Source organism: Chlamydotis macqueenii, chromosome 13 (assembly GCF_036417535.1).
Source record: "Chlamydotis macqueenii isolate bChlMac1 chromosome 13, bChlMac1.mat, whole genome shotgun sequence".
In the NCBI taxonomy this organism is placed as follows: Eukaryota; Metazoa; Chordata; class Aves; order Otidiformes; family Otididae; genus Chlamydotis; species Chlamydotis macqueenii.
Genome location: NC_141568.1, coordinates 4,844,111 through 4,870,036, shown reverse-complemented (window position 1 = coordinate 4,870,036; position 25,926 = coordinate 4,844,111). Strand labels below are relative to the sequence as shown.

Sequence of the window (25,926 nt, the reverse complement as noted above, 5' to 3'; positions counted from 1 at the left end):
GGTTTAGTCTCTCAATTATTAGCTGAAAGCAGAATATACATTCGCACCGTCTGATTTCACATGCCGCTGGAGAATATGCCTCAGATCCATGCATAAGGGAGACAGATTCAGGCACATCGGATGCTATGGCTGCCTCTGACTGTTGTGAGCAATAACAACAGAACGGCAGTTTATTAAAAAGGCAGCTCAAATTAACTACTGGGTTTCTATTTTTAGGTAATGGATTTTCTAGAAGGAAGAAATGTGTAGTGGGACTTCAGGTGCTGCATTTCAGTAAAGCTTTCGATACACCATTTGGAAAATTATTAGCTATGCTGGCATAGGCAGGACTTAGAAGAATAATTGCAAAGTGGGTAAGGACCTGGCGGAAGACAGACGAGCAAGGACCGGCAATTGCTTCTGGTGAGGTTGCGTGGTGCCTTCACAGGTGGTGAAGGGGACGGCATTCGCTCACTGAAGGGTTCACAGACCTGCTCACCCCACCTTCCCTTCAGGGCTGGGGAGCATCTGATGCCTCTCGGGAAAGCTGAAAATGGGAGGAAAAAGCCTCTTGCAGCCACTTCACTTGCCCGGATGGTTGCTGAGTCCTGCCACACCTCAGAAATTTCCCAAAGGGTTTGCATAGCTCTGCTATTTTAGCAGCAAGCTGTCCTGAGTTGAAGGCACTTTTCTCCATTGCCTGCCCAGGTTTGGAATCCTGATCTCCAGCCCCAGCAACAGCACTATTTGTCAACATTATATTTGCCTTCCTTTGCTCTGGCCTCAGGGCATCTCGAGCTGTGCTGGGCAGGAGCTGTGATGGAACGCGGCATGCAGCACCCGGTGCTAGGTGGGCTCTGAGCACAACTGCCGAGAAAGCAATTAAAAATAATATTAGTTTGAATCGACAAATTTAGCATTGGGTTTGGCCTCAGTGGGACTTCACGGTGTGTGGCTGAACCGTAGGCTTTTCTCCATGACAGATCTATTTATTTTAAATAGGGGAGCAGCAGAGAGATGCCTCCAGCCCCTTAAAAAGCGGGTGGTTACTTTTCAAGGACTATTTCACCAGAATTTCATACCACAGCTCCTATTAAATAAAGGTTTGGAAAGACGGATGACAGTCTTCCGGCATGATGGCATCCTCAGCATCTGCCTGAGAGGAACCACTGACCTGGATATTGCATTAATTTGCAATGGTGTGACGAGGAAAAGAAAGAACCATCGCTGTGGCATGGAAATTAGCTGCCTTTTACCTTATGGGATGAAAATGTACAGAGTCGATGTCACTTTAATCAGGTTCATCATCCCACAGCAAAGACTATTCACCAGTTCAGATGATCAAACTGGTTCTGTCTGGGGAAAAAAAAAAATTAAATATTGTGAGTATTGGTGCGGGGGCAGCATAGCAAAAATTGAGCTGGTTTCTGGGAAAGGCATGCCTTGATTCCTAGAGGATTATTAGATTCAGTAGCTTGACCTTTTTTTTTTTTAATAAGGTTCACTAGGTCCCAGCTGAGCAATGCAGAAGTGGATGTCATTTTAGGTCCTACCAACTACGACAATGTACCCTGTCAACAGTGAATTTCTTTCCCCACTCTGCTCTCCAGAATATGACTCCCTGCACCGACTGTAGCTAAAATTTGCTTCCCAGCTTTCAGTCAGGGCTGCGTTCCTCCCTCCATCCCTTCTTGGGTACGGTAGCGCCCAGGGTGCCAGCCGGCAAAACCACGGGTGATTTTTCCCAGCTCCACTTGCTCCGCTCCTGCTCCAGGTGTGAATACTTCGTCTCCTTTTTCACACACCTATATGTGATGCACATTGCTCCGTGCTGTATATAGCAGCTGTGGGTGCATGGGGAGGTGGAAAACCACATGAAAAGGCCCTTTACATGTCCACGAGCCCTTGCAGTGCCACTTAGAAGTCACACCAGTGTCTCCTGTGAGTGTGTAGCAGGGAGGAAAGCCAAGAGCGCCAGCGTCGGGGTTGCCACAGTAACCCTTGGTCTACAGCCTTTGGCTTTTACACCAGGAAAAACCTTTCACTCTGTAAACACCTGGCTCCATGGATGTGCCTGGCACTAATAATATTTGTGGTGGGGCTATTTATTGCCAAGAATCAATGAAGAGACCTGCAGGACCATCATCTTGCTTCTGAATCTTCCCACAACTTCCAGGCTCTCCTCGATACAGCCAAAAAACCCCAACAAAGGTACGTCTGAGGGAGCAGTGCATCTCTTCCCCAGTGGCATTCCTGATTCAGCAGCAGGGTGGGGGGAATACTTGTCATCACAAACATACGTTGTTTCTGTGATGCGTGTTCGTGCGTTGTAATGAATACGTGTTTTCTGAAGGCACAGTTTTCTGAAGGCACAGTTGTTTTTTTTTCCTTTGCTGTCACTGTACTCTGTTTCCTACTCTACATCGAAATAAAAGGCTTCCCTCCCACCTAACTCCAAAAAAAAAAAAAAAAAAAAAAAAATCTGAGTAATGGGAATGACAGAACTCGAGTAATTAGGCCTGCTTTGCATATTTCCAGGCTGATTGCCTGAATTAGGGCTGATCCAGATTCCCAGTGAAGTCAGTGACAGCCTTTTCACCAAAACAACAGCTTGCTTTAGGGGGAGTTTTTTGGAGGAGCGGGCTCCAAGCCAGGCCAGTGCAAGTCGCATTGGTGTGCGGACTTGGTGGAATGCAGACAATTTAACCCTGCTGAGGATGGGCCTTGGTAGGTTTGCTGCTCATAAATGGTGGCTGCTGCTGCATTTAGGCAAAGGTACAAAGATTTTTTTTTTCTTCATGAGCTAATACATGTGTGTATATATTTAAATATATAAATTGTTCAGTAACATAAATTAGATGTCTATATGGAGAAGATATGAATTATAAAGCTTTCCTTTAGGCAAATTCAGGAATATTTCCATTTGAGATGTTCTTTCTGTTGCTTTATATCCCAGTCACAGAAATATTGTGTGTGTTCTATCAGCACCTCTCTGCTATCCCAAATGTGGCCTCACCAAAGGAATTTCAGCAGCCTGAGTGAACTTTAATTACTCCCCGCTGTATACACACCTATAATTCTCCTTTAGTCAGTGCATCTGTTGATTAGCTGAGAATATTTTCCTCTTAAAATACCTTGCAACAATATTTTTTTGCATATGGTACACAGGTTTGAATACGCAGGCATTTGTGTACCTGACAATGACAGAGACGGTTGACTCGCCAATCCTCTTTGTGCAGGCAGGTCATACCTAAATGGGTGGAATTACAAGTCACAGTGTGTTTTATGTATTTGTTTAGCAACTGTACAGAATTTTTGCAGATTATCAGCTAATTAATTTTAACAGGATGTCTTATGATGATTTTTGGACTAGACCAACGTAACACCTTTATTTTCAAATGAGGCCTTTCTGTCCTTGCACAGGAAAATGCATTGCCCTGCAATTACCAAGCAGCTACCGATAATGGTGAAAATGGGATGAAATTAAAGAGAATTATAAACTGCTCTTTAGCAACTGAGTATTTCCCCATAGACCATCTGCTTTGTTTGCAGGCTCTGCTGTGGATTCCCATTTTGCCCAGCTGCACCTCTGTAACAGTGTTTCAGCCCCAAATTTTTCCAATTTTTTCCCATTTGGAAAATGTCCAGAGTAGGCTTTTGACAACATGACCCTGTCTCGGGGTCTGGGCAGCAATGCCGATGCCCCGTGACATAACACGCTGTCGTACTTCCCTTTGGCAATGACGAGCCCAGTGCAATGGCAATTATTAACTGGTTAATCATGGGAGCGTTTTTCTGCACAAAAACCAAGTAAAATGGAATATATCCTATTTCACTCTGAAATGGAGAGAGAAAGAACAATGTCCTGGGTCTCCAAAGGTGCTCTGGGTGCATATTATGTACATATTTGGGAAGCACTGCAATATTTTTGCGGCAGCGTGCGCAATGGTCACATGCAGAGAGGCGGAGGGAGGTCATGCACTTTTTGCAAAGTTAAGTTGCAAAAGTAAAACACCAGGCACAAGCAAGTGCTTTGTGTCCGGGCCCCCTGGGAGGCTGCCGAGAGGCAATCCCTACCTCCCTGGTGATTTTGGGAAGGGGCTGAAGCCGTGTCCCCCACAGTGGGATGGACGCGCACTGCCAAGCATTGCAGGAAGCAGTGGCGCTGCGTGATAACATGGTGGTTTGAACTTTCAGGAAGTGTGTGTGTGGGGGGAGGGAACCACCCCACCATTTGTTGCCATTCATGGTGGGGACAAAGGAGGGTGCCCCGGCCTGGGGCTGCCCCACGGCTGCTGGGGGGCAGCTGCAGCCAGAGGCACGCCGGGTCGAGGAGGGAGCCGCTGGCTCTGCCCCTGGGCCCCGGGGAGGAGAGTTGGTTTCTGATCCTGTTCCTGCTGAGCCAAATTTCTTGATTGAAACCACTTCCATGGCACCCTGCTGGCTCTGTCCTACCTCCTACTCTCCGGTCCTACTCTCCGGTGAGAGGCATTTTGGGCAGCGCTCCCGGGAGCTGGGGAGGGGGAAAAACTCAGAGGTGGAAGAAAGGCGTGCAGACTGCGGCTGGGGCCTGCGGAGTGCCCTGCTCCAAACCCAGCAGGGCTGGGGCCTGCCGAGCCTTTCCATGGGCTCCCTTCCCTGCCCGGGATGGGGACCCCCTCCTTGCCTGCCTGTACAAGCTGACCTCCCAGTCCATGAGGAAAATGTGTCCGAGAGCGGCAGAGTGAGTTTTGGTTTATTTTGCTTCCAGGACCAGTACCTGCACGCTCTAGGCCCCAGAGGGGACCAGTACTAACCGCTGATCAGCCCGTCCTGAACCAGACCCTTCAGAAGGGAAAATCAGAGCCGTCTGTGGCCATGGGGATTCTGGATGTGCCAGGTGGGCAACGGGAAGAGGATGTGAGCCCAGGTAAGACAGCATCTCATGAAGGAGCTAGTGGGGATGGGGCAAAGCTGGCCAAAGAGCTGCTGCGAAAGCCTGAGTTACCCAAAATGTTCCATAAAGAGTTCACTGCCCACAGCAGCCCTGGGCAAGGCAGGCAGTCGGATACAGAAAGCTCCGAGGCTGTTAACCAGGCTGCTGGCTTCTCCTCCAGCCCTTCCTCCAGCTACCAGGACACGCAGCATTTGTGCATTCACACCATTGTGCTCTCCTTGTTTTCTTCATCCTCCTCTTCAGTGCTCTCCTGATGCCAGCAAAGCCGCTGCTACTGTGGCTCAGAGCCTCCCCAGCCGATCACCAGCCCTTGCAGACCCAGCTACCAGCATGTTCAGAGAAACCAGCATGATTCTCTGCTTGCCAGTCTGCAGGACTTTCTCCTCAACAGTTTCATACTTTGACAACACTGCTGGCATCTGCAGGAGACGTGGCCCACGAGATGGAGATGGTAACAGCACGCTGAGGGTGTGATTACTGCTTGTGAAATGGAAGACAGCTTCTCCTTCTTAATATGCACCCTGGAGCCTTGTGCTGGGATGGCAGAAGCAGCTACAGGGTGTCCTCACAGCGCTGTTGACCGTGCCTTGACGAGGGTCCCGCCCCAACCTGTCAGGTTGTGCAGCTGTCACAATTCATGGGAAAACAACAGCCAGTGCAGGCAGGTTTTTCATCAAAGTAGTTACTTAAAATGTTTTTTTTTTTGCTTCAAACCCTCTATGAGATAAAGCCATTCATGTAGAAAAGCTGATTGTTCCCCTTCTAATAGAATTTAACTGAATTACCACCACTTACACGTAACAGATTTATGCTGAAACCCTCAGGACTGGAAGGCCCGACAGACCACAGTAGTCTCCTTGGTCTGCATTAACACCCTTGGTGTTGGCTTGTGTGAAAAACCTCATATTGGCAGGGTAAAGAAAAGCAGAGAAGAAAATTTTTGACACTCACCAGCCCTCAGAAAGATGCCTCAGATAGTGGAAACACTACAATTGAGATTTGGTGTCTTCCTCACGGAAAAAAAACCAAGCAATGTCCAGCACAGCTTCTCCCTTCTGTTAGCCCACGGGCCGATGTTGCTGCTGTAGTCTCAGGCTCATCCTTTGGCCGGCGGGATGGGCACTGCCAAATCTGCACATGATGGATGCTGTGGATAGAAAGCCAGGAAGAGATGTAGCCACAGATATTTGAGATCTGTAATTACGTAAGGAAGGCAATGGATATAAAGCATGAGGGAGCTCTGCCATTACGAATATGTTTATCGGCTGTGGATATTATTTACCAGTCTATTAGGGCAGCCTACATCTATTAAATTCCCTTTGGAAATCAAAGGCTTGAGCCAGCCACTCAGCTCAGGGTGTGCAGTGTTTCCTTTTCCAGTGGCTCAGAGCTCAGCAGGATGGGAGAATCTGACCTTGTGTAAGAATTTAAGATTTTATAGTGATTCCATTTAAAACACCTCAATTGTTTTATTACTTCAAAAACCTCTCTTCTCTCCTCCCACCAAAATCAGATAGTTAAGCAGAATACCATGTAGTTTGTATGTTAAGCATCCAGATAATTAATATAATATAATGAAATTATATAATATAATATACCTTGCTTTATTATACAGCCCCTCACAGAGGTCACTATAGAGGGGAGCTATATAACAGTGAGCACACACTCGACTATTACCCCAAACAGGCACCCTATGCTTTTATTTCCCCAGGCAAATATTGGAGTATATAATGCTCTGTTAAAGCAAGGAAGGAGGGATATTTGATGCAGGCTCTCAGGAGAGTTAGGATGAGAGAAGGATTTCAGTAATAAATTAAGTGCTGTTGGCAGTTTAAATTCATAAATAAATAAAAGAGAGTGCAATTACACTGAGGGTCTTCCGGAAAAAGCTCAACCAACTTCAGCTCCTGCGTTACAGTGTGCAAGCGGAAAGCAATATCCTTTCTCAGGACATTCCTGTTTGCACTTTCACCCCCATGGTCATGTTCCCCGTAACCCAGCCAGCCCGCACTGGGCTTTGCCCTTTGCTGCTTTTGGGATGGGTGCAGGCAGGGATGAGTGATATGTCGTGGTCGCATTACCTGGCGGCCGTGATTACAGTTTATTGCCCCATCAAGCCTGAAATGAGCCCCAATGACCTGACACAAAGCTGAAATGCAAACAAATTCTGGCAAGGCTTCTGGGTCAAGATCAGCCTTTTCTTAACTTTAGTGCTCATTGAGTGAGCTTTGCCCAGGGCACACCTGGGGAGGATGAGAGCTCTTGGTTTTAATGGCTTGAGGAGCAGAATGTGCAGGATGGGAAAAAAAATGGTGAGCGATGCAGGAATGATGGCACAGGATAGTGAGTTGGCAGGAGAATTTGAAAGATCTGGCAAGAAAATATTCAATATTGGAGCTACGTTATAGGGAGAGGCGCTGAGAAAAGCTGAGTACCAAAGTACCAAGAGAAATGGGTTTTGCTTCTTTTTGTTAGAAAACACACATGTCTGAACAGGAGCCCAAAATTAGCTGGAACAGATCCTAAACTGCTCTACACATTTGCCCAAAGGAGCAAGCAACTGCTTCTGCCACCGTCTGTGGTCCCAAATGACTCTGGGCAAGGAGCACGGCCAGAGGGAGCATGGTCTTGGACCTCACACAGCAACAGGTCCCTGGGCTCCTTTTCAGTACAGTTCCCACCAGGACTGCAGGTCTGGCTGCTCGGTTTTTGTCTTCTCTTTGTCCAAAGGAGGGGCTCTTAGCCTGTGGGAAGAGGAAGGATTATTCCACGCACAGCAAGATCCACCTAGGAACATGGACTTTCTCTTTGTACCAAACTGGATCTGCCCAGAGGAGCCTGGTGAGGGCAGGTAATCCACTCCCTTCAGCGCCTCTAGGCTTGGGCATCGGTTCTCGCTTGTGGGGTCAAACATCGGCCACTGATGGGACGATAAAGAGCCAAACTGATACCGGAGTGGAGCTGTGTAATGGGTTACCACAGACATGTCTGATTGGTCTGATTTATTATCTCTGCTAATTATTCCAATAAATCTCTGTTTGTATGAAACTTGCCATTGATACTAAATGTGAAGGACTGGAACTACTGTTGGGGAAATAGCAAGAAAGAATCCAGCTGTATATGTGAGAGAATTAATAAGACTTAGATTGGCAAAATGCAAGCAAAATCTGTAAATACGAAAGCAGCGTGAAACACACTGAAAGGACAGAGCTCCCTATGTGTTAGCACTCCAGAGTCATCACTTTGCCAATAGCATCTTCACCACCACGGCATCCTCAGCTGCTACTTCTGGGCAAAACCCAAAGAAGACACACTGCTGTCCCAGTGTTTTCCTACATTCTATGAAATTTACTGTAATAAAAAAGTCCTCATTAAAGAATGGGGAGCAAATCAAGCAAAGGCAGCGCTGAAGTTCTTGTGTGTGCTGACTGGGACAAGGGGGTTGCAGGTGCAAATTACAGTGCTGAAATCTTGCTGCTCTTCAGAAACAGTGCAAAAAACATTCTCAGAGTGAGCGCATGCAAGATTTCTTCCCCTTGTTTCCAAACAAATAGTAACCTAATTCCTGGGGGTGGGGAGATGGAGGACAGGGGGAATATATATATATATATATTTTACTTGAGTGTATTCAGCCAGCTATCGAAAGATAAAAATACCCTTTTTGTCACAGCCCAAGCCAGCCCTGAAGAAAGCATGAACCGAGTGAAAAATGTGAAGCAGCCTATACTCTAACAGCAACCAAGTTTTGCATGCATGGTGAGTCACTGCTGTTGGTGTTGCTTGCTCTCGTGCTCCACCCTTCTGCTTTTTTTTTTTTTTTTTTTTTTTTTTTTTTTTTTTTTTCAGCTTTTGCAATCTGACACAGGCTGCTGAAAGCAACTTGCGGGAAAAGACATTCCCCTGAAGAGGAGAACGGCCCTGGAGCCCTGTCTGCGCTAGGTAAAGGACAGCCAGCCACGCCACTCACTTTAGCCTAAAAACACCCCCCCAAACCCTGGAAATACACTGGTGGTTGAACTGATTTTCCAGGTAAGTGTTTTTTTTTAAAACCCTGAATCTTGATAGCTGAGCGCTCCCTAACCAGGAAGTTCAATCTGTTTGAAGACAAAACACAGCAGAACATGGTGTAACGGCAGAGGGAACGCTCAGCTGCTGGGTGGAATTGATACGCTGGCTTATTCCTGAGTTACCGGCCTCAGGCAGGTCAGGCATTTGTGCCATCTGACTTATTTCAGATACCACTGTTGGAAGGGCCTCACACCGACGTCTGCCCTTCAAGTCAAAGTTACCATATGTGTTTTCCCTGCTGTAGCAAAGCGAAAGAAAGGGAGAACAGCTCATTGCTGGTGACATTGGCTCAAAGTGCACACAGTGAGAACTAAGTTTCTGCCAAGTTCTCAAAAATGAATAGAGTTGTAGCTCTGGGGCTTCGGGAAAAAGCACAGGAACAAGCCAAAAGCTGAGCAGAGAGAATCTCCAGAATGACAATCTGATGCTCTGAACGCAATGTGGGATCATTCAGGCTTGCTTGTTGCATGTCAGAGACATGGCGGTGACTATGATGCAATACTTACAGGTTTCCGTAATGTTTCTACCGTAAAGGGTAGGAAATGTGGGAAGCCAAACTCGGGACACCCTCTGCTTCTGCCAGAATATTACATCAAATGGCAATTCTGCATTTTCTTTGCTTTGTTTATATACTGAAAGTATCTTTCCAAAATTCCCCTACAATTTGGTAGTGCCACTTTTTTTTGTCAGATTGAGAATTGAATCCTGTTGGAACAGTTGGACTTTTTCTTATGATTTTACCTTAAGAATCATATACAAGAACTTGAGAACATTTTAGGACCTCTTGGGTCGATAATCTGAACGACATCACTCCGTACTCAGAGATGTCTGAAACTTAGCGTTGCCTGGGGAGGAATATCCAAAGTACTTGGCTACATCAAAATCCCTGTCTTGTTTCCTTACCATCCAGGGCTGGGAGGGCTCGAGCTGCTTTCCACCCCCATGCTCATGAAACACAGTCTCCCGCTGAACTCTGCTGCCGTGCGGAGGGCAATGCCTGGTCCCTCACCCGTGGGCAGCCCCTCGCCACTGGGGAGACTATGAGTTGAAGGAGCAAAGGCATCCCAAAAAAATGATGTCAGAAAATGTGAGGCCCCCTGAAACTCGTAGTTTTGGCCCAAACCTTGGTTTCCTCCTGCTGCTGGTGTAGGGCTGTGATTAGCAGAGCTGGGGAGCTAAACTGTGCTGTGGGGAGGCAGCTCCCAGCAGATGCAGAAAAAACAAACCACCCACAGCCTTTTCTGCCCTAAAAAAACCCCTCTGTGCTCCAGGTCACATCTGCTACCACTAGCACAGAAAGCAGGAGCAGGTGAGACCAGCTTGTGGCAGGCTGCCTAAACAATGAAGGAAATACTGTGGTAGGGCAGATTTTATTTCAGCTGTGGTTGCAGAGGAGACTCTAGATTGCTCTCCAAGAGTGGGAGGTTTTGTTTTCCGCTTCTGCTTCGCTGAGTCAAACCACAAGTAAAGCCTAGAGACCTAGAGAGTCTCCATTCCTATAATTTCAAGTGGGGAAACAGTGCTGCTACTGTTTTTGTTCCTTCCTACGGAGATTTGTAGCTTTGCTGGGCAGGAACTCTCTGCTGAAATGTGCTTAGCACAGCTGGAGCCTCTTGTCACAGCTGTAAAAGAAACAATTAAAAATAACATTTGTGCTCATCAGCAGTGTCCCACTGGCTTCCCTCGGTGCTAATACTCACACTTGGCTGCCTTTGATAGGGCCATTAGTCAAATCCCGCTCCTCTCCTTCGCAGGCTGCCCATATTGATGAATTATAAGGGATGGGGATCCGACACAACCTATTTTTTTTTTTTCCACCCTTCTCTCAGAGGCAGCATGGACCTGAAGGAGTATTTTGCCAGAATTTCTTACCAGGGCTCATATGACAAGCCGGACCTGGCTACCTTGACTGATATATTCCAGCACCACATCCGAGCAGTCCCTTTTGAAAACCTCAGCATCCACTGTGGGGAAAGCATTGAGCTGGACCTGAAAGCAACTTACAATAAGATTGTGAGGAAGAAACGTGGGGGCTGGTGCATGGAAAACAACCACCTTTTATCCTGGGTCCTGGAAACCCTCGGCTACGATGTCACCCTTCTGGGATCAAAAGTTTATGTCCCGGAGTACGACGCGTATGCAGATGAAATCGATCATCTGCTGCTAAAAGTGGTGCTTGATGAGAAATCCTACATCGTGGATGGCGGGTTTGGGATGGCCTACCAGATATGGCAGCCAATGGAGCTGATTTCAGGGACAGACCAGCTGCAGACTCCTGGGGTCTTTCGCTTCGTGGAGGAGAACGGGATCTGGTACCTTGAGAAGGTGAAAAGGAAGCAGTGGGTTCCCAACCAAAGCGACTCCACTTGCCATAACGTGGAAAAAGAAGTTTGCCGTCGGGTTTATCTCTTCACCCTTCAGCCACGAGACATTGAGGAGTTCAGAGCCAGCAACACCCAGCTGCAGACAGCACCCGACTCGCTGTTTGTGACCAAGTCTATCTGCAGCCTGCAGACTGCCGACGGCATCCGGGCTCTCGTGGGGTGGAAACTCACTGAGATAAAGTACAATTACAAGGATAATATGGATCTAGTGGAAATCAGAATCCTTGCAGATGAAGAAATAGAGAAAACACTGAAAGACAAATTCAATATAACACTAGACAAGAAATTTGTACCTATCAATGCCTGCAGATTGTCTCTGTTCTAAGTCACTGCCTGAATTATAATTCAATCCAGTGGCATTACATGCGATACTTCTCCCTATTTTTGTCAAGCATCTAAAGGTTAAGCTTTCTCTTTCCATCTACACCGGTGTAAGGCAGAACATATTAGCATGAATCTGGAAAAGAAATTGATTTTCACAACTGCTCCTGCATCTCTTTTTGCTTTGAGTACAAATAATTTCTTCCTAGCTCAATCAAATCACTCCCCTTCTGTTTGTGCTTATCTGGAAGCAGATTCTGCCCGTTCCCTACTTCTTTCATCTCTTAAAAGCTTTTCCAACTACACTCAGAGTAGCGGGGCAGAGTGATGGAGCTGTATGTCTCTTTCTTTATTACTTTGCACTCCCAGCTGGGGAAAAATATACCCACCTGTTAAATGAATACCATATTATTTTTGGAATATAATAGCCGCAAAAACAAAGACATCCAGTGCTGAGTTTGCTCCAGTTAAGCCATAAGCCTGTCCTTTTCGCTCTCAGGCGGCAGTTGGACAGTCCCACGCCTGTGCCACGCTGTGCAACTATTTACAGACAGGCTATTTATGGCCTAAAACCAATATTAGAGGACAATTCGGTCTTGTTTCAGGCTTTACATGACTCCTCCTCTCTCAGTGACATAACCAAAAAGCAGTATTTCTTTGCACTGAAAGCATCTCCCATGCATTTTATTTACTCCCACCCAGCAGCCGACTGCTGGGAATACACACTCCTCTCATAGAGTGCTACTCTTCTCCGCGTGTTACTGCACATTAATTGCCGTGACTGAACTCAAACACATGCGCAGAGTTATTTTTCTGAAACATATCTGAGCTACTGAGGATGTGTTTGCAGTGACAGTAATTATATTGATACAAGGAGAAATGATGAATCCTAATCAGATACCTGAAGGCTATGATTTTTAGTATGAGAAATTACTCAAATGTAATCACTTTGCCCTTTGAGATGATGTTTGCTGGTCCTTTATGTACAAATCATGGAAGCATTACAACTATGCACTTATAATTAAGTGAATTACAATTAAATAAAAAAAAATCAAGAATTGTGAAATAGAAGTATTGAGTTGTTCTGGTTGTTTTTTTTTTTTTCCCCCCAAATTACAACCTGTATTCCCAAAGTAAAGAAATTCATTAATCACTGCAGTTGTCCTGATTATTTGTACGTTCTAGTATTTTGCAGCTAAGGCTTTTAAAGATACAATAACTCACTGACCCTTTTTTATTTGTGATGCAGTATATGCAGCTTTCTGTAACTAGCCATTTCTAGTTAATAACAGCTGCACGATGTACTTCATAGAGACTCAGAGAGTTCCCCAAATCTTCATCTTCCCAGAATCAAACACATCTCTATGTGCTTGGCTGCATGTGTGCAATAGTCCGGTACAGCCCATGAGGCTCCCTGTCCTACAGGGAGATGAAATATTAATGATGGGCCATGGAGTGGATTGCAGAAGAAAAAAGGGGCTTCTTGTAGTGCGGATCAGCCACTTGCAGCACAGATGCTCAGAAGAAGCTGGATCTGGCTTGTTTGCAAGCCATATCCTTCTTTGGTCCCTGCATTGGTGGAAGAGCTGAAGGAGCCGAACTGGGTGGGTTTACCCTTCCAGCAGACTGGGAGCTGGGGCAGAGCAGCGGGATGGAGGTAGAAGCGTGGCCAGGCCTCACAGAGGTGTGGGGCAGGAGAAGGTCCACGGCAGAGCCAAGAAGCTCCATCGTTTGCGGGATCATAGACACGAGCAACAGCCAGAAAGGGCTGTGCTGGTTCCTTTCCCTGTGCCTGAGTGTTTCGCATGCTTTGGGCTGCTTCCTAGGCTCAGGGGAAGGGGTAGAGCTTTACATCCATTGCCCCAGAGATTCAGTGTGTGAAGGGCAAACAAGAATGGGAAAACTCCCTTTCCTTTCAGCTGACTCCTCTCCTTGAGCGCTCTGGCCACTACCAGCTTTGTGGCACAGCTCAGCACTTCTGCACCTCCTGCCCAGCACACCCACAGGAGCAGACTTCATTGCTGACCTCTCTTTTTGAAGGGGAAAAAAAAAAAAAAAAAAAAAGAGGCCGTTCATCTCAGATTGCATGAGTTTGGTTTTTCCTTATCACTAACTTTGGAGGCAAAGCCTTAAAGGCACAGCTGGCTTTCCAGGAGCAGCATCCTCACTGCCAAAGCACAGGACTTCTCTTTGAATCCAAGGGGATTTAGATGGGTAAATCCAAGGGGATTTAGATTGGCAAATCTGACCGTATCGCTTTGGGGGTCTGGTATCAGCTATGAAGAATAGCTCAGTGCAGTGTGAGTAATTCAACAGTTGCCATCCCCCACCAAGAAACCTGTGACTTCTTGGCTTGGATTCCTCTCTCTATCACAAATCGCTTCCCACGGGAGATCCAGGCCACATGAGCATCAACAATGTAAAATCTGTGTCAGACTTTCCATGATTGCTTTGCTGCTTCAGTATGGGTGCTAAAAATAAATCAACAAAACCATCAGACTATAAAATATTACAAAAGAAGAAACCCCCTCCCCTCTTTTCCTGCTCTGCTGGAGGATGACACTGTCCCTGCCAAGCAGTAAAGGCAGCCTGGACCTTTAAGAGCAGCAGTTCCCAGTACAGCTCTTCCTGGGAACTTTGGAGCAAAGGCAGCAGAAACCCTGAGCTCGCTGGCTGAGAGGTAAGCACCCAAGCGTCTGATCTTTAACTTCATCCCGCAGCTGTGGGTCAGCCTGTTTGGAAAAATCCCACCCCTGCGTGTCTGCATGCGGTGTGCTTAGCGCTGTCGGCATGTTGGCAACGTATAAATTACAGCAACCCCCGGGGCCGGCAGCGTGCAGTGCGTTACGAGGACGTTGTCCAAGTACAAAGATCAGGTGCTGGAGACATAATCCAACCCCTTTATGCTGAGCCTGGGTGTATGAAAAACGCAGCTCCTGACTCGCAGTGCAGCTTAATATCTAACAACTGGTATAGGCAGGTGCAAGAGGATCCAGCCTTGGAAGCCTCTCATGAATTTTAGCCTGAAATTATGCTAAAATTATGAAAGCACACAGCGATCCCCAGGGATGCTTGCAGACAGGCAGAACTAACGTCTGAACCTCACTAGCCACCACGCTGCTGCTGCAAACATGCAGGAACGCTGAATGAAGCTCAGCTGCTGCGGGAGCGAACGTAAAGGTGGCTGAGATCTGGACTGAGGCTTAAGATATTTGGCAAGCCGGTTTCGGAGCGTAAACTGTCCCCTGGGCGAGGGCTTGCTCACTGCTGCAGCCCCGTCGCTAGCACGGTGGGAATGGTTGTGCCAAGAGGAAAAGCTGCCTCCGGGAAGGGGAGGGAGTGAGCACTGCTCTACGTGAATGCTCCCGAATGCCAATGATTTTGTGCTGCAGCTTTATGATACTGAAACCTCTTTAAGTATTCATTGAGATCAGAGCCCATTTTGATGATGCCAGAGAAGGGGCAGCTGGGCAAACTGGAGCATGGGCTGCGAATTTCCCCAAATATGTGTTTTCCCAAAGCCTCATTGCCAGCATCCCATGGAAGCTCTCAATGGGGAGGTTGCTCATGGATGGAAGAAGGGAGCTGGTTATACACTGCGCTCTCGCCGGGGTGATGGGGACACCCAGACCCAGGAGATAGGTTTTAGGGATGGCATCAGGTCTTCTGCTGCTGGCCCAGAGCAGAGACAGGTAATTTTTTGCTTGAAAGCAAATGTCAGGTGTATTGGACCCACTAGGCTAACAAGCTCACTTAGGTCCCTCCTGGTCACAGAGCTTCAGCTGGACATCATCACAGGGAAAAGATGTTTCTACCTGCCTATGCAAAATGGCTAAAAGTGGGAATAGAAAGAAAAATGAGGCACAGGACCACAGGATGAGCTTGCCAGTGTACGCGTGCGCTGTCTGTTGGGGAGGGAACCAGTGTTTCCAAGGAGATTCTGCCAGAGATGAGTGCCCTTGTCCTAAAAAGGGATGGAAAAAAACCCATAAAATGCACTATCAAAGACACATTACTGTTTTTTTCATGTAGCCTCTTTGAGTCCTTTTGAAGTTAAATTGTTTATTTCTAATTCCCTTATTTGGAATAGTCCTCTATGTTATTACATTTTCCTGTGGTTTACATCCTGGTACCAGTGCAGCTCAGGAGAAATACAACTAAGTCAAGTGAGTTGTGCTGCTGGCACTACAATTGGGGTTAAAGACAAGAGATTAGGTCATCTGGTGCGTTCACCTGCCAGAGTGAGGGTATTTCCACCTGTGTATTTGAGGTGGGATTTTTCAAAAGCTCCCAGCACTCGCTTGAGTGCTGGCATGGGGGGGGTCAGACTGCTGGTACTCCTCGGGGAGCAGTTGGACCAACGCTAGGAATAGTCACTGAAAGGTAATCTCAGCTACATGTAATGATTTCTGGAAAATCCTCCCAGGGAACATGTGACTGATTTCAAGGAGCAAGAAATCCTCAGACCCTTTGGAAATTAATACAGCCCTTAGCAGATTGTGAATCGTTCTGGAAAACAAATATCCTTGCATGGAGAAAAGCCAAATTAAATCTAAATTAAAGGCAAAAGAAATCCTTGCAGATATTGGATGAGTCAGTGGATTAGAAGTGTAGAAGTGTTATGGGGAACCTTTTACATCGTGGCCATGCAGCCGGTACCAATGACAAGTCCTTTCTGTTAATGAAAGGAAAGGGGATCAGAGAGATGAAGACACAAAATACATCCCAGAGTTTGAGCTGAAACCAAGGCCTTTGGTTTGTAAAAGGTGGTAAAAGAAACCAAAAGCCAATGAATATGCCTGGAATGTATTCTTAGTAATTATCAATTCCTCTGACCTTTAGGTTAGGAAAAAAAATAAAGAGTTCCTTCCTTTCAATAGCCAGGGTCAAAACGGTCTGAACTCCACAGGGAAATGAAAGAGATTAAGGAAACAACAATCTATTTCACATGGAAGCCTGTCTAAAATGGTGACACACTGAGATGTTAATCCGGTTATCTGAAGCTATGGATGTAAAACTTTCCTGTTAAATTACCTGTGGGATAAATAAAGAATTGCTTACCTGTTACAGTAAAAGAAAACAGTAAGGAATTGCTGTGACTTTTATGCTTGTATGGTCTAGCAGCTTTTCTGCAAACCTGTTGTCAGCTTTGTAAATTTTTTGTCATGTGGGACCCTCATCTGGGGCCAGAGATTCTGTTGTGCCACATGCCATGTCTTCCCTTAGGAAAGACATCTACCTGGGCTGAAGGCAACATCTGAAAGAGAGAAAGGATTATTGTCACCTGCTCCCATCCTTGTCTCTTTTTTAAGAAATACAGATGACACAGGCAGGTCTAGCTTTCATTCATCTCCTATTAAGAGCACAGGTTTCTTTCAAATCCACAATAAAATGGCCTAGGCTACATTTGCAGGCTGGTTGATCTGTGCTACAGAAATAGGAGTGAACCCCTTGAGAGCTGCACAACAGTAACTGGCTGTTTTTCTGCTCACACAGGCAAAAATGAACATTCAAGAGTATTTTACAAGAATTTCTTACAACGAGTCCCATAAAGAGGCAGACTTGCAAACCTTAACAGTCATCTTCCAGCATCACATCCAGGCAATTCCTTTTGAAAACCTCAGCATGCATTGCGGGGAGACCATCGAACTGGATTTACAAACTATCTACAATAAGATTGTGAGAAAGAAACGTGGTGGATGGTGCCTGGAAAGCAACTACCTTTTATTTTGGGCCTTGCAAGAATTAGGGTATGACATCTGTATGCTTGGAGGAAATAGTTATAAACCAGCAGAGAGGGCATACAGTGCCGAGATAGATCATATCTTACTGAAGGTGGTGATCAAGGGAAATTCCTACATAGTAGATGCTGGTTTTCCTGGTCCCTACCAGGCGTGGCAGCCTTTGATGTTGATTTCTGGGAAAGATCAGCCCCAGATCCCCGGCATCTTCCGCTTCATGGAAGACAAGGGCACCTGGTACTTCGAGAAAGTCAAAAGGAAGCATTATATTCCTGAGCAAAGTGTCCCTTTCACTGATATGCCAAAACTGGGGAATATCAGAAAAATATATACATTCACTCTTGAGCCACGACATATAAATGACTTTCAGGAGCTAAACACATACCTACAAGTGTCTCCAGATAACATACTTCAGAAGAAGTCAATCAGCACTCTCCAGACCACTGAAGGGCTTTATGCCTTAGTTGGATGGACCTTCACTGAGATGAAGTATAACTACATGGAGGACCTGGACCTGGTGAAGATCACAACTCTTACAGATGAAGAGGTTGAGAAGACACTGAAAGACAAATTCAACATAGTGCTGGAGAACAAACTTGTACCAGTAAACATTCGTGGCTTGCCACCTAATTTAGTGGATATGGTCTAATTCTAATGCTGTGCTAGATGGATCTTTAAATATCCAATATAAACAGTTCTAAAATTAACGTTAATAACATTAATCTGATTCTAACGTTGAGCTAGTCAGATGAACACAAAGCTTCGCAAATTCAAGTGCGTTGCTAATTAACTGCATATACCGGTTGCATATTTTTTTCTTAAGCTTCTCTTTCCTTAGAAACTGAGACATCTTACTACCTCTAATTTGCTCATATGGAAATTGCTTTCTGACTCCTTAACATTTTGTTCCACCTCTCTGGATCTCATTTTATTTCATAAATTTTGTGGCAAATGAGACCAAAATGATACAGAAGGAGAAGCAGTGTTGCCATTTTACACAAAAGACCTCTAACCTTTTCTGGTATTATGTCTTATCTTCTTCTCAGCAGAGTTTTACAAATTATTCACTTCCTTTAACAATCTGAAATAGATAGTTGAGCTGAATTTAGCTTTCAAAGACTTCATTAAAAAAAAAAAAAAAGGTTAAGACTCTCTCAAAACAAGTCACTATTAGGTGCTGATTAACTTACGATGAAATAAGTTGAAAGACTTGAGTCCTATTCCCTTACCAGAAATTGACGTAAAGTCAGGTATTTATGCAAGGGCACTTAAAAAAAACCCCAAAACTTCTCTAATTTTAAGCGTCCAATTTTTCTGAGTCTGATTTTTCTGGTCTCTGAAATCGAAACAAAATCCATAGAAGCTGAAATGATTCAACAGTTCTTAAAAAATCAGGCTTTTGGTATAAAAAATGGAAGCAATCAAAGTTAGATCAACCTTTGCAAACAATAATCTAAACTTCTGGGGCCTAACCTTCCTGCGATGTCAAGCAGGCCTGAAGGTATTACAGATAGAACTCTTCATGTTTATTACGAACAGTATTCTGCACAAAAAGCTACCTTTGACACAGCAGATGTGAAAGAAAACACTGGGAATCTAGGAGATGCCACTGGTGTGGTTTCACAGCATATTGTATGTAACACAAAAGTCTTTGACCTTCATGGTACCTGTGGCAGGCACGGTACGGGATGCGTCGCGAAAGAGGGTGACAGAAGAGCATCGGTCCTCAGCCAAGGAAAAGACTATGATGCCTGTGTGAGTCAACCACACAGACTCCCAGGGCACCTGAAGTGCCTAAAACTCAGGTGCTTTCACAGATCCAGTCTCACAGGCTCTTTGCCTTCCCAAAAGGGACCTCCAACTTCCCACCGCCATCAAATGGAGACATGCTTGACAGGGAGAGAATGAAACAAACAGCCCTGCAACACTTCAAAGATGCAGAAGGCCAAGTTTTAGAGAGGAAATGCATTACTTTGTGCAAATAAATATTTGTCATGGTATTTGTTAGGTGTGGCAGCTCCAAAATAACTACCTGCTGCAGCTGAAGCTCTTTGGAACAGATTGAAAGAATTCCTTTGTGGACAAAGAAGGGTCATTCTGTGCCTCTGCGGAGCCTGGGAAAACGTGGCCTGTGATACCTTGCAATTCAGTGCACCCACACCTGCCCTTCACCGCAAAGTGACTGCCCTTCACCGCAAAGTGACTGCCCTTCACCGCAAAGTGCTGGCTTGCAAAATAACAATAATTCAATTTTAAAAAATTATGGAGCTGTTTGCAACTGTCTGCTGTAATTATTTTACATGGAAAACAAGTTCAGTCTGGTCTTAACCAGAGGAAAACATAAACATCTGCTAATAGAGAAGAAACAAAGTTTAATTTGCTCATGGATCAGTGAAGTCCAAAAATGTGCATTCATTCTGAGTGGACTCTGCCCTTTCTCGGCACTTAAGATTCAGAAGTGAGGGCCAGCGCAGTTTAAAGAGGAAGACAAGACCTGCTCCTGACTTTACTGACTGCTGCCCCAGTAATAAACAACCTAGAAGCTGACTACATCAATAAATAAATAAGGCTATTTTAAGAGGTAAGTTTATTTTCTTAAAAAACCTCCGAAAGCAAACAAAAACCTTGGTTTATTTATGGTGGTAAAAGTCACGGGCAATAACATAAGCAATAATCTCTTTAGGACAAAATATTGTAAAAATGTGTGGATATAGAGCTAAAAGATCGCCTGCTGAACGTGGGCTTTTAAAGAGGGCAAAACAATGATAATGAATTTCAATTCCTCTTTCACGTGACTATGAGAGAGCTGCTTTTGTTTGGATACAACGGTAGCTGTAAAATTAAAACTACAGCCTGTTCTTGGAAATGATTCTTTTAGATTTTTATTTTAAAATATTGCAAAGGCAAAGGAAGCAGAAAAGCAAGCTAATAATCAATAGATTCTGCTTTGTGGGAATAAAATTACAGTCCTTTAAGAACAACTAAACAAAAAAAAGAAATTACAAACTGTGGTTGGCATACCCCAAAAAGTCCACGTGCTGCTGTATTAGGATAAAGGTGGACAGATAACGTATTTAATGCTGGAATTGCTGGTACTGTGTGTAGTCCTAGTAAGGAGTATTTCTGTATGAGCATCTTCATTTGCACATTTTGAAATAGTTCTTTACGGTTCTTCTGCTGATGTTTTTCACAGCCACATTTATGGGACTACATTTTCAGTATCTAGCTTTTCATCTGATCTGCTCACGATTCAAAAGAACGGTAGCTTTCATCTCCTGCAGTCAAGATCTAACACTGATCAATCATATGATCGAGCTGCAGAGAGAAATTACAAATAATATAAACTGGAGAACCAGCTTTATGCTGGTGTGAGCTATTTAGCGCTCACAATTTGAGCAGGTAGGATCGGATAGACTTGGATTCTGCAAATCAAAAGAAAAAAGTGCCGTAACTCTTATGCTCTGCTTACTTAACAAATATTACATTGAGAATATTCTCCAACAATACACTTAAATATCACTGGAAGCTAAATTCCTTTCTGTAGAAGATAGCATATGGTTTTGATGGGACTCTCCATTCACTGTAGACAGCTGCTTCTATACTGCGCGTATGCACGTTACGGGTCTGTCACTGAAAATCATCTTGAGAAATTCTAGCTCGCAGTAAACATTCAGTGGTTCACTGCTGAGTTTATCTGAATACAATAATCTTCCTGAGTCACTAATATTAAGTGTCTAAACCTCAGCTTATTGTATGCACAAAAGATTTCCGAGTCACTTTGTGGGTTGTCAAGGAGCTAAGTGTTTGCCGTAACTCTAGATTGCCGAAATGCTTGGTGCGTTCTTTGCAAAGGTTCAAGCCTTCAAAATATTTTGTTCCCAGCTCCATCCCCAAGCAGACAATCTACAGTGTATTTTACAAACAGCGTTTATCAGATACCTACAAACCGTCCAGCTCATCATGGTGGCCAGTAGACTGCAACGGGCCGTTGCCAAAGCCAGATGACTGCATGACGTTCCATAGTATTAGAAGGCAGAAAATAAGTTGAGCCGTTCCTCATCCATCAGTCTTGCTCGTGAGGAGTCCTACCAAGGCAGACCAAGAGGTGGGCACTGCTGGAGGCAGGACAGACCAGGGACACACCGTATGAGGCTTCAGCAATTCTCAGTTACACCTCCTCGGGAAGGAATAAAGTCAGTTTTGAGAAAGGCCAGGACTAGAGAGGTGTAAAGAAGCCCCTGTCCATTTTCAGGGCAGTGTGCAAGACGTGGGGCACAGCAGGGAATAGAGATGTGCTCTTTGTCTTTTAGATCACTTGGGCCCCTTCAGAATCATTATTCCAACACCAAAATGAGTTTGTGTAACACCCAGAGCAGACAAGAGACTCAGTGGTCTGCGACTCTTGCAAAGGTCAGAGGTTTTTTTCAGTTATAATTATCTGAATAAAACTTGACACTTTACAAAATGTGCAGGGAGTATCATTTTCACTTTTTGTAAGTGGTGAAAGAGCAACGTGTACTGAACGAGCAATTAATTTACTGTCACGTAGATCAGTGGCAGACTCATGAAAAGAACACGTGAATCTTGGCTCACATTATCCTCCCTCCAACTGGCAGACGACTCTGCTTCCCCCACCGATGCTCCTTTCACTGAACAGGGGATTTAGACCGGTTTTCGTGAACGCTCCTGAATATTCCCTAGCGTGAGCTTACATTTCTTCTTAACCCCACTGTTACAATGCAAATAGAGCGAATCCTTGTTTCGCAGCCATCACGTATTGAGCTGAAATGGCATCAGCTGTTTGCTACAGGGATGACTCCAAGACAAAAAGCAAACCCTCACGTGCAGTGCGCTTCTTTGCTCTGGGAACCATTTGCTATGAATACTTGTTACCTTTAAAAATTGCTCTGATGAGGTTCAGTAGATTAAAGCATCTTTGCTGACAGCAGCCCGGGCAGCTTTTTACAGCATCATAAATCATTGATGTAAAGAAACAAAACCAAAATGCATTTCCTTCCTTTACAGGAGACATGAACCTTGAAGAGTATTTTGCGAGAACTGGCTATAAAGGTTCCCTTGAAAAACAAGATCTGGAGACCTTAACTGATATATTCCAGCACCACATCCGTGCTGTTCCCTTCGAAAACCTCAGCATCCATTGCGGGGAGAAAATTACTTTGGAGTTGGAGCAGGTTTATAACAAAATTGTGCGGAGGAAGCGGGGTGGCTGGTGCATGGAGAACAACCAGCTGTTGGGCTGGGTCCTGAAACACCTGGGGTACGACGCCAGCTTTCTGGGAGCGTATGTGTTCAATCCACATCAAAACGCATACGCCACCATCATGACTCATCTTCTTGTAAAGGTAGTTATCGATGGCAAAGCCTATATTGTTGACGGAGGCTTTGGTGTATCCTATCAGATGTGGCAACCGATGGAGCTTGTGTCGGGGAAAGACCAGCCCCAGGCTCCTGGAGTCTTTCGCTTCACGGAAAAAAATGCCATCTGGTACCTTGAGAAAATGAGACGGAAACAATATATCCCCAATCAAAATTTCTCCAATTCTGATCTTCTGGAGAAAAAAGAGTGTCGGAAAGTTTATATGTTCAGCCTTGAGCCACGGACAGTGGAAGACTTTAGTTTCCAGTGCACATACCTTCAGACCTCTCCAGATTCGCTCTTTACAAAGAAGTCCATCTGCACCCTCCAGACCACTGATGGCTTTCGTGCGCTAATTGGCTGGACACTCACTGAGACCACATACAACTACAAGGAAAATATGGATCTAGTGGAATTTGTAACTCTTGAAGACGAAGAGGTGGAAAAAACCCTCAAAGAGAAATTCAACATAACCCTGGATAGAAAACTTGTTCCAATTAACATCAAAGGATATTACACAATCTAGGTGACCAGGAAAACCTACAATAATGCTACGTATGTACAGTACCTTCCACTGTCTGCACAATCATTACTGCAAGATTATGGGATTCTTTTGCAGGCGACTGAAGGAAAAATACATTAATAAAAGATTAAAGTGAATTTCACTCTGGAAAAAATCCGGAATTTAAGACTCTTCAGTTGGGTAGATAGAATTATTTGCAGTTCAGTTTTTGGCAAAAATGTAGGATCTGATTTGAATCTGGTTATAATCTTGGGTAAGAAGTAAGTCTGGTGAATTTTGGAGTGCCTATAGCACATAAATAGGAGTATGGATTATTAATTGTGATATGCTGCCAACACATTTTCTATCGTTATTATAGGGAGAAAAGTAATCTGTGAGCATTTAGACAATGAAGTACACATTTAGAACTTCATTTTTCACAAGATCTAACCACTCACAGCTCACCTCATTTCTCTACCTTTAAGATAAGTAAAAAACAACGCCATCTGTGAAAGGAGCATTAGGAGGCATAATTCTTTCACCATCATCCTTAGACAAAACATAGTACAAAGTGAAAATTATCATCACGTGGACCCATTTTGTCATTACTGCAGTAAACTGCCCAAAGTAATTTTTGGTGTGTACGTGTTTTTCCAGTAATGAAAATTGTATATATTGCAGCATTACCGTGGCTGATGGGCTCTAAGGAGATATCTACAAGCTTTGCTTCTGATAAGTAATCATCCTATAAAGTGCGAATGGTGCTTACACGTCACAACTGGCTTAGACTTACTTCTGTCCCAAAAGGGACGGAAATTCTGTATTTTTAGCATTGTGAGTTATTTGTATAACAAAGGTAGAAGAACAATGAAGCTAACCTCACTATACCATTAATTCTGCCTTCTTTGTGTATAGCAAATATGGATATGGCTATCCTGAGTGAGTACAGCTTAGCACAGGAGCTTTAGTGTCACAAGTGAGTTCATTCATCTGTATCAAAGTGAAGAAAAATCAAGGAGCCAACCAAATCTAAAGGAACCTCTTTAGAATTATTTCACAATCACACTTCCCCATTTTTAAAAAAACTATTGTTCCTCCTACCATGCTTCTCTGCACAAAGCACAACCAAGGAAACCACTGAGAAAGTGGAAACATTCTCAAATGCATAAAAAAAAAAATAGCAGAAACACTGAAAAACACTTTCTCCCCCATCTATGATAAACCTGAGTATTCGTTAAATGTTGATTGCTCCCACTGATAGTGTATCTTTTTGCTCAAAGATATCATCTGATCATAAATCTCACAAATGCTCTAAGTGTATACCTGAAGATAAATAAAGGAAAATAAAAACATAAAGAGTTGCTGTAAGTACAGCCCCCCTGAACTGCATGACTCTCGCACGCACAATTTGCTAAGTAAATGATGTCTGTTCAATCGTGCTATCCATCTGCTGGCCAGCCCTTCCTACCACAAACTTCTTGAACCAAACAGGCCAGTATTGAATAAATTTGACAGCGGTGCTGGAGTTGGTAAGTGCCTACGGGTTCCTGGATAAAGAGCTCATAGGCTGAGGAAGATGACGATCACCAAAGAGGAGGCTGAGTAGTCACTTCCTCTGCTGGGGCCAGCAGCCACCAGCTCTGGGGTGACCGCGGTGCGTGCTGGCTCGGCCCAGCTGATCGGCCGTGGGGGCAGCTGATGGCCTGGGTGCAGGCATACTTGCACAGGGATGACAAACCAAGGGTCAAGCAAGAGGTGACAGAGGACACTGAAAGATCTTACTGAGGTGGGAACGGAGTTTTTCTATAAATAACAGAACTAAGGATTTTGTTCTGTAATTCGTGTTCGTATCATTCTCTCATACTAAGGTCCCATTAAGTGTTTTTACCCCTTTCTAAATGATCTCCCTGAGACTCCAGGGAACATTACGAACTTCAAACCACTCACCACCTCCATTCTAGCTGACAGAAATTCCAATCTGCATTCACCCAGGTCACCAAACCCTATTTCTCTATGCAGTGACCTACAGTTGTTTTCTGGTGCTGCTGCCTTGTCTTGGGGGCAGCCGTTAACAGACTGGTTATTTTGCCTCCCAGCTTCTCTACAGATGTTCCTGCTGTTGCTCTGAGGCAATTGCTCAGGTTATGACATGCAAGGCTGTCTCAGGCAGAGGTCTATGGACTCATATCAGCATTTCTTACTGTGCCTGCAGTGATGGGACTCAACCCAGGCACCTCCTTCTACTAGTCAGTTCTTACTAAAAACTTACAAGGCTGCTAACAACTGAAGCTTCAGTCCTCTCCCTGACTCCATCTGTTGATCACCACACTCTGAGCAGGATTTTTTTTCTTGATGTGACAATTATAACCAGGTCCTCAGTGTGCAACATCAAATCACACAAAGAAATGTCAACATGTATGGCTGAGGAAGTTTCACAGTTTAACTAAAGCTCCCCAAAAGCTGATGAAAGCAGGTTGTTGAGGTGTGAATGCCAGACCCAAAATGCCTCAAAGGTTTGAGAGAACAGTGTAAAAACAAACAAAACCAAACAAACCCAGAGGCCTCATGCTGGAGTTCCATTACCATGGCATTATTGTAGAAGGCAGATGCTTTCACAG

At 44.7% G+C, this 25,926-nt stretch overlaps 3 protein-coding genes across 7 annotated transcripts; all 3 read left to right on the top strand.

The window, feature by feature from the left end:
- The first annotated feature begins 2,052 nt into the window (after positions 1-2,052).
- Positions 2,053-12,284, top strand: LOC104479293 (arylamine N-acetyltransferase, pineal gland isozyme NAT-3). Of its 5 annotated transcripts, XM_086757916.1 has the most exons (5): positions 2,053-2,190; positions 4,730-4,888; positions 8,586-8,671; positions 8,762-8,944; positions 10,813-12,284. In XM_086757916.1, exon 5 carries the CDS (start codon positions 10,820-10,822, stop codon positions 11,690-11,692), a length of 873 nt encoding a protein of 290 aa, XP_086614042.1. In that variant the 5' UTR covers positions 2,053-2,190; positions 4,730-4,888; positions 8,586-8,671; positions 8,762-8,944; positions 10,813-10,819; the 3' UTR covers positions 11,693-12,284. The 5 variants fall into 5 exon arrangements, with proteins under 5 accessions (XP_086614042.1, XP_086614043.1, XP_086614039.1 ...); XM_086757917.1 differs by lacking the exon at positions 8,586-8,671; XM_086757913.1 differs by having other exon boundaries at positions 8,586-8,944.
- A 4,906-nt stretch (positions 12,285-17,190) lies between these two features.
- Positions 17,191-19,625, top strand: LOC104479292 (arylamine N-acetyltransferase, liver isozyme). Its single transcript, XM_010119899.2, has one exon. The coding sequence runs from the start codon at positions 17,191-17,193 to the stop codon at positions 18,076-18,078; it is 888 nt and encodes a 295-aa protein (XP_010118201.2). The 3' UTR covers positions 18,079-19,625.
- Positions 19,618-24,692, top strand: LOC104479291 (arylamine N-acetyltransferase, pineal gland isozyme NAT-10). The gene is made up of 2 exons (XM_010119898.2): positions 19,618-20,010; positions 22,455-24,692. The coding sequence occupies exon 2, from the start codon at positions 22,460-22,462 to the stop codon at positions 23,330-23,332; it is 873 nt and encodes a 290-aa protein (XP_010118200.1). The 5' UTR covers positions 19,618-20,010; positions 22,455-22,459; the 3' UTR covers positions 23,333-24,692.
- Positions 24,693-25,926: the final 1,234 nt, after the last annotated feature.